This window comes from Leuresthes tenuis, unplaced genomic scaffold (genome assembly GCF_036924035.1).
Source record: "Leuresthes tenuis unplaced genomic scaffold, fLeuTen1.0.hap1 SCAF_268, whole genome shotgun sequence".
NCBI classification, from domain to species: Eukaryota; Metazoa; Chordata; class Actinopteri; order Atheriniformes; family Atherinopsidae; genus Leuresthes; species Leuresthes tenuis.
The window spans coordinates 5,332-24,237 of record NW_027325622.1 but is presented as its reverse complement, the minus strand read 5'-3'; the positions used below and the strand labels follow the sequence as shown (position 1 = coordinate 24,237).

At 40.4% G+C, this 18,906-nt stretch overlaps 1 protein-coding gene across 1 annotated transcript; it reads right to left on the bottom strand.

Annotated features, from left to right (window-relative positions):
* Positions 1 to 13,027: 13,027 nt before the first annotated feature.
* On the bottom strand, positions 13,028 to 18,566 carry LOC140288252 (uncharacterized). Its single transcript, XM_072379172.1, has 3 exons — positions 14,032 to 18,566; positions 13,445 to 13,635; positions 13,028 to 13,038 (listed from the first exon to the last, which is right to left on the bottom strand). The coding sequence occupies exons 1-3, from the start codon at positions 18,564 to 18,566 to the stop codon at positions 13,028 to 13,030; spliced, it is 4,737 nt and encodes a 1,578-aa protein (XP_072235273.1).
* Between the last annotated feature and the right edge of the window lie 340 nt (positions 18,567 to 18,906).

Below are 18,906 nucleotides of genomic sequence, written 5' to 3'. Positions count from 1 at the left end.
CCATATCTTTAGGACAATCCCATTAGCAAATTCAACAAATTTGGTGACCAAACTCAAAACTCTCTAGCGCCACCAACATGTCAAAGTTTGAAGCCCATTCAGCTAAATAACTTTTGACTCGTTGGTCCAAATTTCAAAAACAAGGTATCGCTGGAATCCTTGGATCACGACGATTCCAACGCACCCTATGACGTCATTTTCCGTCTGACTAGATTTTCCGCCATCTTGGATTTTCTTGAAAACCTTCAAAAGGATTCTTCGTTCACATATTTTGACCGATTCTCATGAAAATTAGCACAGAGTATCTTAGGACAAATCCGCACAAAAGTTAGGAAGCGGATTTTTCAATTTCGACTTTGTTCACCCATTATAACTAATCAAAGTTGGCGGCGACTACGCCAAAATGGACGTGAGGCCATATCTCAGCAACAGTTTAATCTTTTGACATCAAACTCATAACACATATTTATAACTCAATCTTGAAGAGGCCCAAGAATTGTGGCTCTCTTTGACCTATAGGTGGCGCTATATTTAGCAAAAATGCATTTTTGCTCATATCTTTGGACCCGTTTGTCCAAATTTCACAAATGACATACCGTTGTAATCCCTGAATATATCCGAGGTCAACCAATACTATGACGTCATTCGCGCCATCTTGGATTTTCCGCCATTTTGAATTATGTCAAAAACCTTCAAAACGCATTACAGGTCACCCAGATTGTCTGATTTCCACGGGACTTTACATATAGAATCTTCAGACTAAGCCTCACAAGAGCTTTTGAGTGGTATTTTTAAATTCACTTCCGTTTGCCCGTAGCAGCCAATCAAACTCAGCGCTGACACGCCAAACAGGACGTGAGGCCATATCTCTGCAATGGTTTGACATGTTGAAAGAAAACTTGGCGGTACGTGTCCACACTCTGTTCCAAGTGGACACGATGAATTTGGTGTCATTTGGGCACTAGGGTGCACTGCAGTTAGAAAAACTTGTTGCCTCACTTCACTCTATATGTTTTACATTTACATTTTCCTATTTCTATTGAAATGTCATGATTTACATTTACATGTCATGGTAATCTTTGCGGGGATATACAGGAAGATCTAATCTGTAACAGATCCTAGTATAGGATACTTTAAAAAAAAAACATGTCAACAATCCATAACTCAACTCACCTTATGCCTTCTGTTGTTGAGAGCTTTGGCCCAGGCAGGCAGCAATATTTTATGATTTTTGTTGGTAGTGTCTGCAGATACTCTTTTGAGAAAATCCTTAACCGTTGCGATTGCTCCAAAGAGCACCCACTGGTGTGGCTGCATATAACATTGGTGTTGCAACTATTTAGAATACATTATCCACTGGTGCAAATATTAAACTGCCTTATCAACTTCTTTGTGATGAGAAGGTCAATAGTTTACATTTTGATCATTGATGAAGTGTCCATGGTTGACCACCGTCTTTTGGCTTACGTTCATGGTAGACTACGTGAAATCAAACAGACTGGTGATTATTCTTTGTTTGCAAACTTCTTTTGGAAAAATTTGTTACTTAATTTCATTCTTGAATTTGTTTTCTCAAGTAATCACAAGTGAGCAGGCATGGCAATGTTGTAATTTCGGTCTTTGTCTGTTATTGAACTGTCTGATCAGCACTATGTTAAACTGTGCTACACTTTCTATGCAGCATCCTTTTGTGGTTTAAGACATTTTAAACATTAAGTTGTTTAAGAACCAGATCAGCTCCATCATGCATGATACAGAAAGTTTCTGCAATGTATAGACTCTGTAGCCGTGTATAGGCAAAACAGACGATTTTGTCTTTTGCATGTACAGATACTGGTACCACCAGCAGAAAAGCAGGAATGAGACAACTAAGTGTAAAACATAATTATGCTACCTTGAAATGTAACCAATATCAGACTGTTGCTCATGTGTTGGACTGTACGAGTAGTGACATAATAGCTGAAGAGAATTTATATGGATATTCTATTGTGATGAAACATTGGTTCTTTGTTCATTTTCAGGGACTTACAAGACAGGAAATACTTGAAATAACCTGTTGTCAAATGTATCCCTCATTATTTCCTCCTCCTGAAGTCCTGCTCACTTGTGATTCAGTTTTGTAAACAAGTTCTTATAACAGTGTACTATTTTCTAATGTTTCTGATTTAGAGTGATTTAGTGTCTAAATTCTGTTTTGACAGTTATGGGACCACTCACTACATTGTTTGTGTGCGTGAGTGAGGAACACAAGGCTATTACATTTGCCTTCACTTTCAGGACCTGTGTTGTGTGTCCCATTCAAGATGAATTGTTGTTAGGCTTTTTTGGTTTACTTGCTTTTTTCATTTCATGACTGTGCATTTGTAATAGAGTCAAATATTACTCAAGTATTACTTATAAATGGACAGTTGTTTTCCAGATGCCAACAGGAAATGTGTCCACTTTAAGATGCACAACAAAAGTATGTTTGTAAGCTTCTTGATTTCAAAAGACTATACAAATCATGTTTTCACAAAGCTTAAAAAGCTGTATGGACACAGTTTGCTTATTTACCTGGTCCAGTTCCCATGGCATACAGTGATGATGAAACCTGCAAAGACTTTTGGACATCAGCAATACAACCTGCAAAAAGCAGCTGTCACTCATCTGCCTTTTGCATTCTTGGTGCTTAGCAAAACTGAAGTGTTTCCATCTGTTCCCTGGAAAAAAACTACACCTCTATGAAATGTGATTGCTGGAAATAGTCATGAAATAGGACAGATTTTGTGAATATATCCACCTTTGCAATTTGAAATTCATGTGTCTTTCACAGGACTTATTGAACAGACATTTAAAAATAAATTGTTTAAAATACTCTTGACAATTTGTTTTTTCTTCTATTATGGATCAGTCTGACACCTGTGAAGTGTCAGATGTGTCAAGTAGCTGCAGATTTTCAACTCAAGTCAACTGAATTGAACTGGACTGTATGAAGAACGTTTAGTTGATTAAATGAGTCAAGTCAGGTGTACATTTGAGGACATCCTCAGGATGAGGCTTTCAGCACCAGACCTCAAATGAAATGTAAGGTCTGAGGTAAAGCTCAGTCACACATGAAAAATAGTCAGACAAAATTCCTAAGAAAGAAAGTGTCACTTAACTGCCTCAGCAGAAAAAAAAATAATAAATCCACTTAAAGACGGCATTGATCAACTTCAGTGGCCTCAGGAACAATTTTACTAAACATTGGGAAAAAGTTTTCATACTGAACGGCATTTAAACTTTTATAGGTTCCATTTGCTTCACATCAGTTAGCCACCACCCCCCACAAAGAGTGAAAGAAAACTTTGTCCAGTTCCAAATAAGTTTAACATCTTTCCCCCTTAACAATGTCATTTATGTCTGCAATCAAACCATGGACATATTATAGTAGATCCATGGGACAAACCTACAGAGACCATCTTTGCCTAAAACCTGCACCCATGACAACTTCCCCATGAAAAGTTGGGATGCCCTTATCTGAAATCCCCCCCAGAGGCAGCTTAGTGTGGTAAGTTTTGAGGAAGTTTAGAGTGACATTTTTAGGCCTTTTGGTAAGATGACTATTTTCCATGCAGGCATTTGGCACAAGTGTGACAGATTTTTCTGAGACCTTACCTTTTCATAAGCAATATTTGACGACATTAAACAGTTAAAGAAAAACGGACATAGTTCAAGTTCAAACAAAGCTTTTATTTTACATTGTAATTAGTACAAACAATTTCCTACAAGTGTGAACCTCAAGAACTAACATTTCAACAGTTGAACATATTAAAACTAAAGACCAAGAACACATGTTAATAACAAACTTTCAAGTCCTACACAGCATAGTTACCTTCACGCAAACTTAAGGAAGTCACCAGTTGGCTGGAGTTAGCCTGCAACTCAACATCAAGACCGATCAGCTTCTCTTCAATAGCGTCGCTGTCAGTGGCCACGCCGCCCATGTACTCTGCTACAAACTCTGAAATTGCTGAATTTGTTATCGTTAGAGTTTGCTCCTCACCATTACGGTCAATTACTACGGTGCCACCAAACACGACAGGATACGAGCTTGCCCTCTGTAACATGCGGCATCTGTCACAGCGGTGAGAAGTACAAGCAGTGTTGAAGTCCGCTTGAGTGGCTCGACATCTCCCACAGTGATGTCTGGCAGTAATCTGTACACCGCTGACGCACCCAGAAACCTTGTCCAGATCACCTTCATCAACATCTGGCTGTAGGTCGTCTGGCTCGCCGATGTCCTTTATTTCCTGTACCGTAGTAGATGGTGTACTCGTCAGGAAAGTCTGCTCCCCATAACGTCGAGTTGCGAGATTGCAAATCTCGTAGGAGTGGGATAGTTGGACCAGGAGGATTTTGTCCTCCCACATTGTCAATTTTGTGACCCCAGTGGGATCACACACCCGATACTGTTTTAGTTCCCTCGGAACTCCATCCACTGGAACCACCCTACTCTGGATGCCGCCAGGCAAGATTTTCACCCGCACTGCATGAACCTGTTATAAAACAAGACAAAATAATTATTAAAAGGCAAACCTCCCCAAACAAACTCCTAGATTTGGCGACTAAACACAGCCATGTCAGCTCCACTTACATTAAACTTGGGGCCAAGCGCTAAAACGCTTTTAAGTGTCATGGTGCTGGCAGTCGGGGGCCCTCGGAAAAAGAACTGCGGGTTTTCCACCACCTGCAGTTCGCTGTCTCCCGAACACAGCACATCATAGCCGCTTGGGTCAGAGTAACCTACACAGGAAGAAACGCAGCACAACATTTATTTTCTTCAATTGTTCACCGTATAAAACTCTCCACTTGACAGCAAAGTCTTAGGGTCTACTTACTGATGCTTTTTTTGACCTTTAAGAGCTTCACCGGGGTCTTGGCCATGGCAGCTTGCTCAAATACGGTGCGTTTCTCAGCACTAAACACTACCACCCGGTGGTACTCCTCACGCCCTGTCTGCAACGTGCCATCAAAGTAACGTGTGTTTTTTTTAGAAATTTTCACTGGTGATAGCCCATGTATGAAGCCAACCACGGACTCTTCCGCGTCGCTTCTGGCCTTCTTCGTGGGACTTGCCATTTTTTTTTTATTTGTCCAACCTGCGAATTAAACAAGAATTTAAACAGGATTGAGTAACACACTTGCATTTACGTCTTTTTCTATTCGCCATACTGCAAACCAGACAAAACTGTAAATGTATGTGAAGATTAAATTACACAGAGGTGTACCTTACCTGCCGCAATGTCCAACTCCTCCAAAAGAACTGTCCAAACGAATTGACAGCGTTTAAGTACTGTGCGGCTGAACACAGAATGCGGCAGGTCGAGTGATGCTCCACCGCCACTCAATCCCGATCACCGGTGCTTGATTGCGCATTGATGCCACCTGTCAATTGCGCTCCCCATGGGCGAACTTTAAAGTGTTCCTACTTTAGATCTCTTTGCATACTCACCGCATCTTTGGCGCATCATGTTAACAGATTCACGAACATAAGTGACAGATGGCCACCTGATTTTTTATTTATTCAAATGTGGGAACGAGATAGTTGATGTGTTAGTTCTCTTCATTAATTATAAAATATGGCATGAAGGCCTTCATGTAAAAGTATTAACTATATTAGATTATTTTATCTTGTAAGATATTTCTTTGTCAGACATTTTAAGATCACCCAGTCAGTTTTCGACATCACAATCAAATTGTCTTTGATATTGGTTTCTGTACCATCATCATGTTGTACAAATCACTATGTGGACCAATAAACACATTACAATTTCAATAAGCATGTATAAAATATCAGTACTACTATATGGAAAGTTTATAAAGTAGTCTAATTAGGTGGTTCGCATCTACATAACTGCATATATGCGTGAAAATATATCAGACTTAAAAAAAAGACCAATAATTTGTAAAGAAAAGTTTTATTGACACAAAGAAATCTAAGGATTCATTTAAAGATAAATGTTGTTTATGCCTCTTGGACGCTGCCTCATGCTGCATATACGCTACTGGGCAATCTGCAGTGTTCCATCCTGCAGGACTTTCTTCGAAGCTGGGAAAGTTTGCGCTGGCACCCATCTAAAATGTCTGAGTTTTGTTGCCCTCAATTCTGGTGAATACACTCCATGTTTCCTCGTGTTCAGTATGTCTCATCGGCGCTCATCAGGCATGAAGGCATCCCTTCAAGGTATCTGGACCCATCATCAGTTAAAACGGAGCGAGCAACAGATCGCAGCACACTTAAAAGCTTAAACAGAAAACATTTGTTAGATGTTACTTTTGATAAAGATGACAGCCATAGGTCTCTGGCTATCGGTGATTGTGACAATTCTAGACAGTTTCAGCTGATCCCCCCACCTCCCCGCTATATCGAGACACACCCACCTGGCCTTCACTCAATGCGCTCCACAACGGCAGAACAACAGAACAGTCTGTGAGTCTGTTTATCACCCATGGTACATCAAATTCCCATACACCGTTGTCCAACAACTACAAATTAAGAGGGACTTTCATGCCATGGCTGGATTGCCAAACATAATCTGAGCAATGGACGGCATATACATATCAAAGCACCCGTGCCGTTGTGGAGCGCATTGAGTGAAGGCCAGGTGGGTGTGTCTCGATATAGCGGGGAGGTGGGGGGATCAGCTGAAACTGTCTAGAATTGTCACAATCACCGTAACGCTCCGGCTGTGATAGCCAGAGACCTATGGCTGTCATCTTTATCAAAAGTAACATCTAACAAATGTTTTCTGTTTAAGCTTTTAAGTGTGCAGCGATCTGTTGCTCGCTCCGTTTTAACTGATGATGGGTCCAGATACCTTGAAGGGATGCCTTCATGCCTGATGAGCGCCGATGAGACATACTGAACACGAGGAAACATGGAGTGTATTCACCAGAATTGAGGGCAACAAAACTCAGACATTTTAGATGGGTGCCAGCGCAAACTTTCCCAGCTTCGAAGAAAGTCCTGCAGGATGGAACACTGCAGATTGCCCAGTAGCGTATATGCAGCATGAGGCAGCGTCCAAGAGGCATAAACAACATTTATCTTTAAATGAATCCTTAGATTTCTTTGTGTCAATAAAACTTTTCTTTACAAATTATTGGTCTTTTTTTTAAGTCTGATATATTTTCACGCATATATGCAGTTATGTAGATGCGAACCACCTAATTAGACTACTTTATATACTTTCCATATAGTAGTACTGATATTTTATACATGCTTATTGAAATTGTAATGTGTTTATTGGTCCACATAGTGATTTGTACAACATGATGATGGTACAGAAACCAATATCAAAGACAATTTGATTGTGATGTCGAAAACTGACTGGGTGATCTTAAAATGTCTGACAAAGAAATATCTTACAAGATAAAATAATCTAATATAGTTAATACTTTTACATGAAGGCCTTCATGCCATATTTTATAATTAATGAAGAGAACTAACACATCAACTATCTCGTTCCCACATTTGAATAAATAAAAAATCAGGTGGCCATCTGTCACTTATGTTCGTGAATCTGTTAACATGATGCGCCAAAGATGCGGTGAGTATGCAAAGAGATCTAAAGTAGGAACACTTTAAAGTTCGCCCATGGGGAGCGCAATTGACAGGTGGCATCAATGCGCAATCAAGCACCGGTGATCGGGATTGAGTGGCGGTGGAGCATCACTCGACCTGCCGCATTCTGTGTTCAGCCGCACAGTACTTAAACGCTGTCAATTCGTTTGGACAGTTCTTTTGGAGGAGTTGGACATTGCGGCAGGTAAGGTACACCTCTGTGTAATTTAATCTTCACATACATTTACAGTTTTGTCTGGTTTGCAGTATGGCGAATAGAAAAAGACGTAAATGCAAGTGTGTTACTCAATCCTGTTTAAATTCTTGTTTAATTCGCAGGTTGGACAAATAAAAAAAAAATGGCAAGTCCCACGAAGAAGGCCAGAAGCGACGCGGAAGAGTCCGTGGTTGGCTTCATACATGGGCTATCACCAGTGAAAATTTCTAAAAAAAACACACGTTACTTTGATGGCACGTTGCAGACAGGGCGTGAGGAGTACCACCGGGTGGTAGTGTTTAGTGCTGAGAAACGCACCGTATTTGAGCAAGCTGCCATGGCCAAGACCCCGGTGAAGCTCTTAAAGGTCAAAAAAAGCATCAGTAAGTAGACCCTAAGACTTTGCTGTCAAGTGGAGAGTTTTATACGGTGAACAATTGAAGAAAATAAATGTTGTGCTGCGTTTCTTCCTGTGTAGGTTACTCTGACCCAAGCGGCTATGATGTGCTGTGTTCGGGAGACAGCGAACTGCAGGTGGTGGAAAACCCGCAGTTCTTTTTCCGAGGGCCCCCGACTGCCAGCACCATGACACTTAAAAGCGTTTTAGCGCTTGGCCCCAAGTTTAATGTAAGTGGAGCTGACATGGCTGTGTTTAGTCGCCAAATCTAGGAGTTTGTTTGGGGAGGTTTGCCTTTTAATAATTATTTTGTCTTGTTTTATAACAGGTTCATGCAGTGCGGGTGAAAATCTTGCCTGGCGGCATCCAGAGTAGGGTGGTTCCAGTGGATGGAGTTCCGAGGGAACTAAAACAGTATCGGGTGTGTGATCCCACTGGGGTCACAAAATTGACAATGTGGGAGGACAAAATCCTCCTGGTCCAACTATCCCACTCCTACGAGATTTGCAATCTCGCAACTCGACGTTATGGGGAGCAGACTTTCCTGACGAGTACACCATCTACTACGGTACAGGAAATAAAGGACATCGGCGAGCCAGACGACCTACAGCCAGATGTTGATGAAGGTGATCTGGACAAGGTTTCTGGGTGCGTCAGCGGTGTACAGATTACTGCCAGACATCACTGTGGGAGATGTCGAGCCACTCAAGCGGACTTCAACACTGCTTGTACTTCTCACCGCTGTGACAGATGCCGCATGTTACAGAGGGCAAGCTCGTATCCTGTCGTGTTTGGTGGCACCGTAGTAATTGACCGTAATGGTGAGGAGCAAACTCTAACGATAACAAATTCAGCAATTTCAGAGTTTGTAGCAGAGTACATGGGCGGCGTGGCCACTGACAGCGACGCTATTGAAGAGAAGCTGATCGGTCTTGATGTTGAGTTGCAGGCTAACTCCAGCCAACTGGTGACTTCCTTAAGTTTGCGTGAAGGTAACTATGCTGTGTAGGACTTGAAAGTTTGTTATTAACATGTGTTCTTGGTCTTTAGTTTTAATATGTTCAACTGTTGAAATGTTAGTTCTTGAGGTTCACACTTGTAGGAAATTGTTTGTACTAATTACAATGTAAAATAAAAGCTTTGTTTGAACTTGAACTATGTCCGTTTTTCTTTAACTGTTTAATGTCGTCAAATATTGCTTATGAAAAGGTAAGGTCTCAGAAAAATCTGTCACACTTGTGCCAAATGCCTGCATGGAAAATAGTCATCTTACCAAAAGGCCTAAAAATGTCACTCTAAACTTCCTCAAAACTTACCACACTAAGCTGCCTCTGGGGGGGATTTCAGATAAGGGCATCCCAACTTTTCATGGGGAAGTTGTCATGGGTGCAGGTTTTAGGCAAAGATGGTCTCTGTAGGTTTGTCCCATGGATCTACTATAATATGTCCACGGTTTGATCGCAGAAATGACGGCCAAAGACGACCGCTATAAAGTTCTGACCATATTGTCAAGGGGGGAAAGATGCTAAACTTAGAACGGGACACGAACGCAAGATGCTGTCTTTAAGTCCGATGATTTTTTTTTTTTTTCTGAGGCAGTTCGGTGACATTTTCTTCAAGCCTTTTGGTCCGATGACTATTTTTCATATGGCTGTCTGGTGCGAATGTGACAGTTTTCCTCAGACCTTATAACTTTTCATCTGAGGTCTGACGCTAAAGCCTCATCCTGAGGATGTCCTCAAATGTACACCTGACTTGACTCATTTAATCAACTGAACTTTCTTCACACAGTCCAGTTCAATTCAGTTGAATGAATGAGCCAAGTCAGGTGTGGTGGTTGAAAATGGGCAGCTACATGGCCTCTCTATGGATTAGTTTGACACCACTGACACTTCACAGGTGTCAGACTGATCCATAATGATAGAAGAAAAAACAAATTGTCAAGAGTATTTTAAACAATTTATTTTTAAATGACAAAATAAACACAGACTATAAAAAAGTAAGATTGGAGCAAAATGAAAATGCGTGTTTTCAAGTTTGTCAATATCTCTAGGTCCACAACATTTGATATGAATGAGATCATCCCTGAGCATGGGTGTAACCACAGAGAAAATGCCCATTTTTTTTAAGTGCTAAGGGAATTGAGAGCAGGTTTCAGGAGGATGTTCTAACTGGACGCAGAATAAGGTCTTATACTCAAGTCATACTGAGTCAATGATACATTGAAGAGCTGACCCATTCAATGTTATTTTTCTTTTTTTTAAATAGTAGAATCTTAAAATGTTTCCTAAATTGAACTGGCAGCCAGTGCAGCTTCATAAAAACAAGAGTCAAGCATTCCCTGTTTTAGTACTTGTGGCAGCTGCATCCTGGACAAGATGTACTGTGGGTAAAACTGGCTTTACACCTAAAGACGTGATTTGACGTAATAAAACAAACATATTACATAGAGACTGTTCACAGCCAATTTGACTGCAAGAGCAGTCAGCATCTTCACCGTTTATGAAAGTCACAAAAGCCAGCATGGAGGAGTTGATATCCCGAATATTAGTAGCTGCAGAAATAGAGGAGATAGGAGACTGCTCCAGACAGTCTTGGCAAGTCTCTGCAGCAGACGTTAAAGCAACCACATCAACCTGTAGAGCTGTGCTGATACATCCAAAGATCACATCAATTGGCTCTGGCCAGTCAAGTTGAGTTGAGTTGAGAAGATATTCCATGCTAGTGGTGATAGCATATTGTTGTCCTGTTGTTTGATGAATGTTGTTAGAGCAACATTTCTGCCAGTCAAGTTGAGTTGAGAAGATATTCCATGCTAGTGATGATAGCATATTGTTGTCCTGTTGTTTGATGAATGTTGTTAGAGCAACATTTCTGCCAGTCTAGTTGAGTTGAGAAGATATTCCATGCTAGTGATGATAGCATATTGTTGTCCTGTTGTTTGATGAATGTTGTTAGAGCAACATTTCTGCCAGTCTAGTTGAGTTGAGTTGAGAAGATATTCCATGCTAGTGATGATAGCATATTGTTGTCCTGTTGTTTGATGAATGTTGTTAGAGCAACATGACCCAGTGCACATACAATGCATAAAACATGCATACTAGATAGGTTGGTACATGTTCCTCAGCAGGCTATTTAAACAGAACAAAGCACTTAATTCCTAGTGCTGTACAACGTAGAACAATTCCAGGGAACAGATGGAAACACCTCCATACAGCTTTTTAAGCTTTGTGAAAACATGATTTGTATAGTCTTTTGAAATCAAGAAGCTTACAAACATACTTTTGTTGTGCACCTTAAAGTGGACACATTTCCTGTTATTTGGCATTAGCAAAACAACTGTCCATTTATAAGTCATCCTTGAGTAATACTTGACTCTATTACAAATGCACGTGAAATGAAAATGCACGTCATGAAATGAAAAAAGCAAGTAAACCAAAAAAAGCCTAACAACAATTCATCTTGAATGGGACACATAACACAGGTCCTGAAAGTGAAGGCAAATGTAATAGCCTTGTGTTCCTCACTCATGCACACAAACAATGTAGTGAGTGGTCCCATAACTGTCAAAACAGAATTTAGACATTAAACATTAGAAAATAGTACACTGTTATAAGAACTTGTTTACAAAACTGAATCACAAGTGAGCAGGACTTCAGGAGGAGGAAATAATTAGGGATACATTTGACAACAGGTTATTTCCTGTATTGTAAGTATGCCGTGCAGCATCTGAAAATGAACAAAGAACCAATGTTTCATCACAATAGAATATCCATATAAATTCTCTTCAGCTATTATGTCACTACTCGTACAGTCCAACACATGAGCAACAGTCTGATATTGGTTACATTTCAAGGTAGCATAATTATGTTTTACACTTAGTTGTCTCATTCCTGCTTTTCTGCTGGTGGTACCAGTATCTGTACATGCAAAAGACAAAATCGTCTGTTTTGCCTATACACGGCTACAGAGTCTATACATTGCAGAAACTTTCTGTATCATGCATGATGGAGCTGATCTGGCTCTTAAACAACTTAATGTTTAAAATGTTTTTATCTTTGTTATTACAAAGACAACCACAAAAGGATGCTGCATAGAAAGTGTAGCACAGTTTAACATAGTGCTGATCAGACAGTTCAATAACAGACAAAGACCGAAATTACAACATTGCCATGCCTGCTCACTTGTGATTACTTGAGAAAACAAATTCAAGAATGAAATTAAGTAACAAATTTTTCCAAAAGAAGTTTGCAAACAAAGAATAATCACCAGTCTGTTTGATTTCACGTAGTCTACCATGAACGTAAGCCAAAAGACGGTGGTCAACCATGGACACTTCATCTAGTATGTCTCAAACTTTTAACATGTATGGTTGCTTTTTATCTTTAAAAAGCAACCATACCTGTATTTTTAAAAAGAGCATTAAGTATATTGATTTAAATCTTAAATAAGCCAAGATTATCCTAATGGATAAAACACATTTTTAAAACTTCTTACATTCACGTCATATTTAGATAGGCCTAATGATTTAATGGCTTCAAATGAGCTGACTGAGCACATAATTCATTTATCGACACAATAAATTACATTTTTACCTAGCTTATGTTTACATATTGTTCAATGTGCTTTTATTTGGAGACCAGGGCTAGTTGATGCAAGGATAGTCACTACAAGAGATAAAGTGCAAGTGCAGTGACTATGGGGCAGTGACTAAAAATAAACTAAGAGTAAAATGACTGTAGTCTTGAATTTACCCACTTATTAAGATTAACTAAAAGGCAGTAGCCCACTCCAAAGGCATGAACATAATTGTGTGCCAACTAATCTGTCAATGATGAACTGAAAGAGAAGGAGAAAGTCACTAGTATCTGTGATAGCTTAGGTTGCACTTGCAGCAATCACAAAATATATGACAGACACTCATATTATTTTTTTTCTTTTGTTTGGAAGCATGCAAACCAGCCCTGGTCTCCAAAACACAAAACTTCTTTTGGAAAATAGATTACATACCCTCCCACTCCCTGCAAGGAGCCGTCCTGTATATCGCTCCCTCCTTGCGACCCACCCAAACCCCAAATAGCGGACGGAACATCTACAGAACATCTAATGGTGAATAATTCACATTGTAAACACAAATATTACAACAGTGAGACAAGAATTGCTTCATGAAAACTGTAGTATGTCTGTACAACATCGACAACAACATCTCCTACATCTTTACAGTACACATGATCTATTAACGTACCTCTTTCTGTTGTAGCTGCTTGGACATGTTGAGTGTATCCATGTTGTTCCAGGAATTTTGCCACAGTAGACGAAACAAAGACATCCTCATTGAAGTCTCCCATGATCACCTTCCTCCCTGCATGCTTCTCAAGTTCAAAGACGACCTGTGATAACTGCTGTCGAAACATGTCAATCTTATAGGAACTTGGCCTGTACAAAACAACAGCAGTCAAATTTACATGAGATATATGGAAATACAAACATTCCAAGTTGCATCTCGTTGGAATTGACACCTGCACATCAATGTTGTCTGAATAATACAAACCAACTCCTCCTCTTTGCTGATGTTTCAATGCTGTAAAAACTGTGTCAGAGTCATCGTAACAGTTCTCTCTTGGATTGTGATTAAAGACATATCCTGGTAGTTGTGGTTGGTCTTTACTGTCTGCATTGAGCCACGTTTCTGTTAAGCAAATACAGTCAGCTTTCATGAGGGTTTTGTGGGATCGCATGTCGTCAAAGTGAGCATTTAAACTCTGTACGTTGTGGAGTGCAATTGTGCAGACCGGATCAATGTCAGCTGAACCAAAACTTTTAAAGTTGAACTTTGGCAAGCTTTTCATGGCTGTGTCTACTTTGTCATCACAAAATATAGCTGCCTCTTTAAAGTCCTCAATAATCAGTCCATCAACAGTTCTCACCCGACTCAATGCAACATATGCTTGCCCTGCAGCAAAGATTTTGTTGAGTGATACAACAGCTCTGTCCACAGTAAGGCCTTGGCACTTATGTACTGTCATTGCCCAAGCCAGGGTGAGAGGGAATTGCCTTCGTATTCCACCAGCGTTTGATACTTGATCCTCTTGTACCTCCACAATTGTAGAGCGTTCAGAACTTCTTTTGGATTTTGACCTCTGCATCTTTCCAACATTAGGGTCTTCAAACTCAACATGGATAGCAATAGGAATGTCATCCTCATCTTCACCATTAATAATTTCCACAACCGTACCACACACACCATTGACAAGGCCGTCAGACACGTCTATATTTTTCTTCAACATCACCTTTGCACCAATGCCCAATGACACACACCTTGGCAAGCATGAGTTGAACACCTTTGTATGGAAGCCTAATTTTGGTTCCATTCTTCCAGTTTTGGGACTCCGTGTAAAATCTTGGGCATCTATGCTGATTGCATCTGGGCAAAGTTCTTGCAATCTGGTGATATTGTATTTATCAACCTCTGCATTTGTAGCATATATGTGAATGTCTGTGGAGCCTTCACCAGTTTCACGTTGCTTTAATGCAAGGACATCACGGGCACTGAGACATTCATTCTTTTTATGAACTCTGAGACGATTCAGCATCTCCGCAAAATCTGCATTTTCTTGCCTCAAAACTTCAGTAAGCTCTGCAACTTCAAAGTTGTTGTCCCACATGTTGACTTCTGTGTTGTCAGAAAAAAGAGGTGTGCCTTTGACAGGTCTCAACTGAAAGAAGTCACCCACACAAATCAGGGAAACATTTCCAAACAAAGAATAATCCCCAGTCTGTTTGATTTGACGTAGTCTGCCATGAACGTAGGCCAAAAGACGGTGGTCAACCATGGACACTTCATCGATGATCAAAATGTGCAAGTTTCGCATTTTCATCCTTAAAGTATTGACCTTCTCATCACCAAGAGGTTGATAAGGCAGTTTTACATTTGCACCAATGGAGAATGTATTGTGAATAGTTGCAGCACCAATGTTATATGCAGCCACACCAGTGGGTGCTGTAAGAAGCACAGTCAGATCCTCTGGATTGTCAGCAATTTGTGACAGCAGTCGTGTAGATTCGTAGTGGATGGCTTTGATCAAATGGGATTTACCTGTTCCTGCTCCACCAGTAATGAACAATCGCAACGGTTCAGGATTCTGTCCAAATAGTATCTGCAGACACCACTGACGAACAGCATAAAATATTGCTGCCTGTTCTTCATTCAGTGTTCGCAATAAACCTAGTGCAGTCTCTCGGGGCATTGTCATGTGATTAGTTTCCACAGTGCATGCTGTCTTTGGGTTTACTGTCAGGTCAGGAATAAGATCACCAACATCATCACTGCCTTCCTCATCATCTACAGCTTTGTGTTTCATGATATCCAAACAACTGAGACGTTCCCTTTCTGTTTCCGGACATATCTGAGCCCAAGCGTCTTCTAAATCAATGTCGTTATCCATCAATTCTTTGGCTTTGTCAATCTCATCGCTTTCTTTTTCAAATAAAGCTTTGTTGGAGTCCACAATTGATTGCACTTTTTCAATGTCAGTGCCACATTTCACCGCACCACTTCTGTAAAACTGTTCGTATGTATCAAACTGAGGTGGTCTGAGGTGCAAGTCTTCATAAAAGGGCAAAAACAGCTGCAGCAATGAATGAAAGTACTGTTCTGGATTTTTTGTCTGTGAAAACCTGGGATACCTCACGACAGCAGGCTGTGTTCTGGTCCTTTTTCTGATAAAGCCACGGTTGTTGTTGAGTTGTATTATGTCATGTGATTCTCTTTGTTGTAAACCCTCAGACTTTGAAATAACTCTGTATTGAGAGCAAAAGCTGGCAAGGCATAACTCCTCCATTTCTGCTGATCGAGGTCTGCTCTTGTACCGTTCCACCACATTAGTCATCCAAATGCTACTCTCATCATCAGACTGTTGGAGCTGAGCTTTAGCTTGGAGCACATGCAAAGGCAAACTCATCCTAACAGGATTTTCACCGACAGGAATAAACTGTACTTCACGAGAACATTCCTTTAAATGCATACGTGTCAATCTATACACTGCCTCTTGAGCTGAAACTTCTCTGTTGTGCAGGTAGACACTGCCGAGCTGTTTGAACGCAGCTTTTGCATCAAGATTGCCATTCCTCGCCTCATTCTGTGCACGCTGTAACAGCAAACCCATTTCCTGCTCTGCTTTTGTGATGTATGACAGTATGTAGACCACAACAGAAAAGGCATCGGTGACAAACTGAATGTCCATGTTTCCTTGCCAAGCACGCAGTAAGTCTTTATTGTACTGGTTCACCCAAATTTCAGAAGGATTTCGCTTAAGGACAATGCTTTTCTTTTTGGAACATATGTTGTATGCTCTCTCAAACAGGCCTTGATGTATCCCAAGAGACTCAAAAAAAGCATCAGCTGTATCATAATTCAGGTCAGGATTGTCCAGCGCTGTTTTCACTTTCTTTATGATTGCATTGGCATTGGTATTGTCATCTTTCCCACTCAAGTCCTCTGAGTTCCCACTTCTTGTAAAGAAAGTACGGCTTGATGGAGGTCGTGGGAAATTGAATCGGCACACTGTATTTTTCTTACGGCATGTTTTTGAGTGTTTGGTGCTATGTTTTTGTACACTGTTCACAACCTCATGAAGCTCTGCATCAGACTCTGGTGGAATCTCACATGAAATGTATCTGTCTATGAAAGTTACCACATCGGCATCACTGTCTTTATCAATCTTTGGTGCATTTTCCACCCAAAACAAACAGTGAACATGAGGAGAACCACGCTGTTGGAATTCAACTCGATAGAAGTAGTCCTTTATTTTCCCTATGGGTTCAGCTGGTGACATGATTACATCACGAAGAAAACAATGCCATCGATGATCAAACATTCTTGCTGCAGTAACTGGATTTCTTCCAATCAGCGCACATTTTTCAGACCAGTCAAGATCCTCCACAGGTGTTTCTTTTCCTTCCAACCTCAAAAGAGAACCAAGCATTTCGGGCCATCTCAGATCGGCACTTGACATGCTTATGAAAAACGTTGGAATTGACAGTTGTCGAATCATACTGAACAAATCTTTCTGTACTGACATCCAGTAAGGTGGGGTTCCACGAATTCCTCGCAAGAACTTGTACCCTTCATCATTTCGTAATATTTTACTTAGTGAATCGGAGTTCAACAACAGGTCTGATGCTTCTTTCAGAGATGACTTGCCACCACCTTTGCGCATTGCCACTGATACACCAGATATGACTTGATGCACTTCTGACATGTACTGTGCATAAAAAATGTAGTCTGTGTTGCGACCAAAACGTCCATCAGCGTTGAGAATGCGACAGTTCAGGTAACGTGACAGAGTTATTTTTGATTCCCTTTCATCATGGAATGTAGGTCCACCCAATGGAAACAGAACAGGAAAACATTTGGCCTCGTTGGTTTTATCAGATAGCAAACGAACTGGACTGTTGCCTTCAGCTGGTGCCACGCTCAGTATATCCTGGAAATTCTGATCAATGATCTCTGAACCCAGATTGACAGGTTGCAATGATGTGTCTGACAAGAGGCCACCCTGGTCTTTAATGTAGGTCAGTTCCTCCTCTGCTTGCTCTTCAAGGTTATTTTCATCATCACTGTTAGCTGGCAGCTCTTCAGTGTCCTCATTTGCCTCGCATTGATCACTTCCATTCAGAGTGTTTACCCATTCATTATTAAAAATCACATCATCATACCACTTATTGTTTGCGATCAAATACCTCAGTGCATTTCTTACACGATCAGTGTGCACATACATGTACTCATAATGACCTTTGTATGTCAACTTGCGTTTGAGTTTGACTCTTATCATTTTGTCATCACATTCGTTCCTTGGAAGAATATTTGTCACACTACTGTTATGAACAGGTACAGAGACACATGGACCATGGCAAGCTCTTTGACGTCCTCGGGGCAAACACAGCAGCTTCATGAAGGGAATGTGACGAGCAATAAGATGTTCCTCCAAAGAGTTCAGACATTTCAGCTCAGGTGGAATTTCATCCAAATGCATGTTGTTGGTGACACTCTCTTCTGGTAGTTTTCCTCGAAGCATTTTTTTATGGCAGCAATGGCAAACCCACAATTTGCTAAAAGGACTATCAGACAAATGACATTCCTGCTCACATTCAGTATCACAAACATGTAAATATTGCAATGTTATACACCTCTTAGCCAGTGCAGCAACCTCTGGTCTTTTGCTTTCATAATGACATCTTTTACACTCAATCACTTGTTTCCTGAAAAGTAAGCGATGACAAACAGAGCATACGTATTCAGGACCACGGCTGACGTCTTGACGAAATTGATCAATGACAAAGTCAATGTCTTGTTGCTTCTTTCTCATATTTGCATAAGTGTCACAACTAGTTTTAATTTTATTTTCGCGCAGTTCATCATTTTCATGATATTTCATCTTGATATTCTCCTTGACTTTATTTTGAAACTCAATATTGCTCTTGTACTTCGTATGACTATAATCACGAACTTTATGTTGGAACAAGATGTTTGTCTTATAAGTGTTTTTTGAAGATTCACACTTTGATTTTTTATAATTTGGATCAGTACCATATTTATTTTTACGCTGTGCAAGTACATGTGCCTTGAACTGCACTTGGGTCCCATAGTTTGTGTTGAAATAATCACATTTCTTTTTCCGAAACTCAGAAATTTTGCTGTTCTCATGA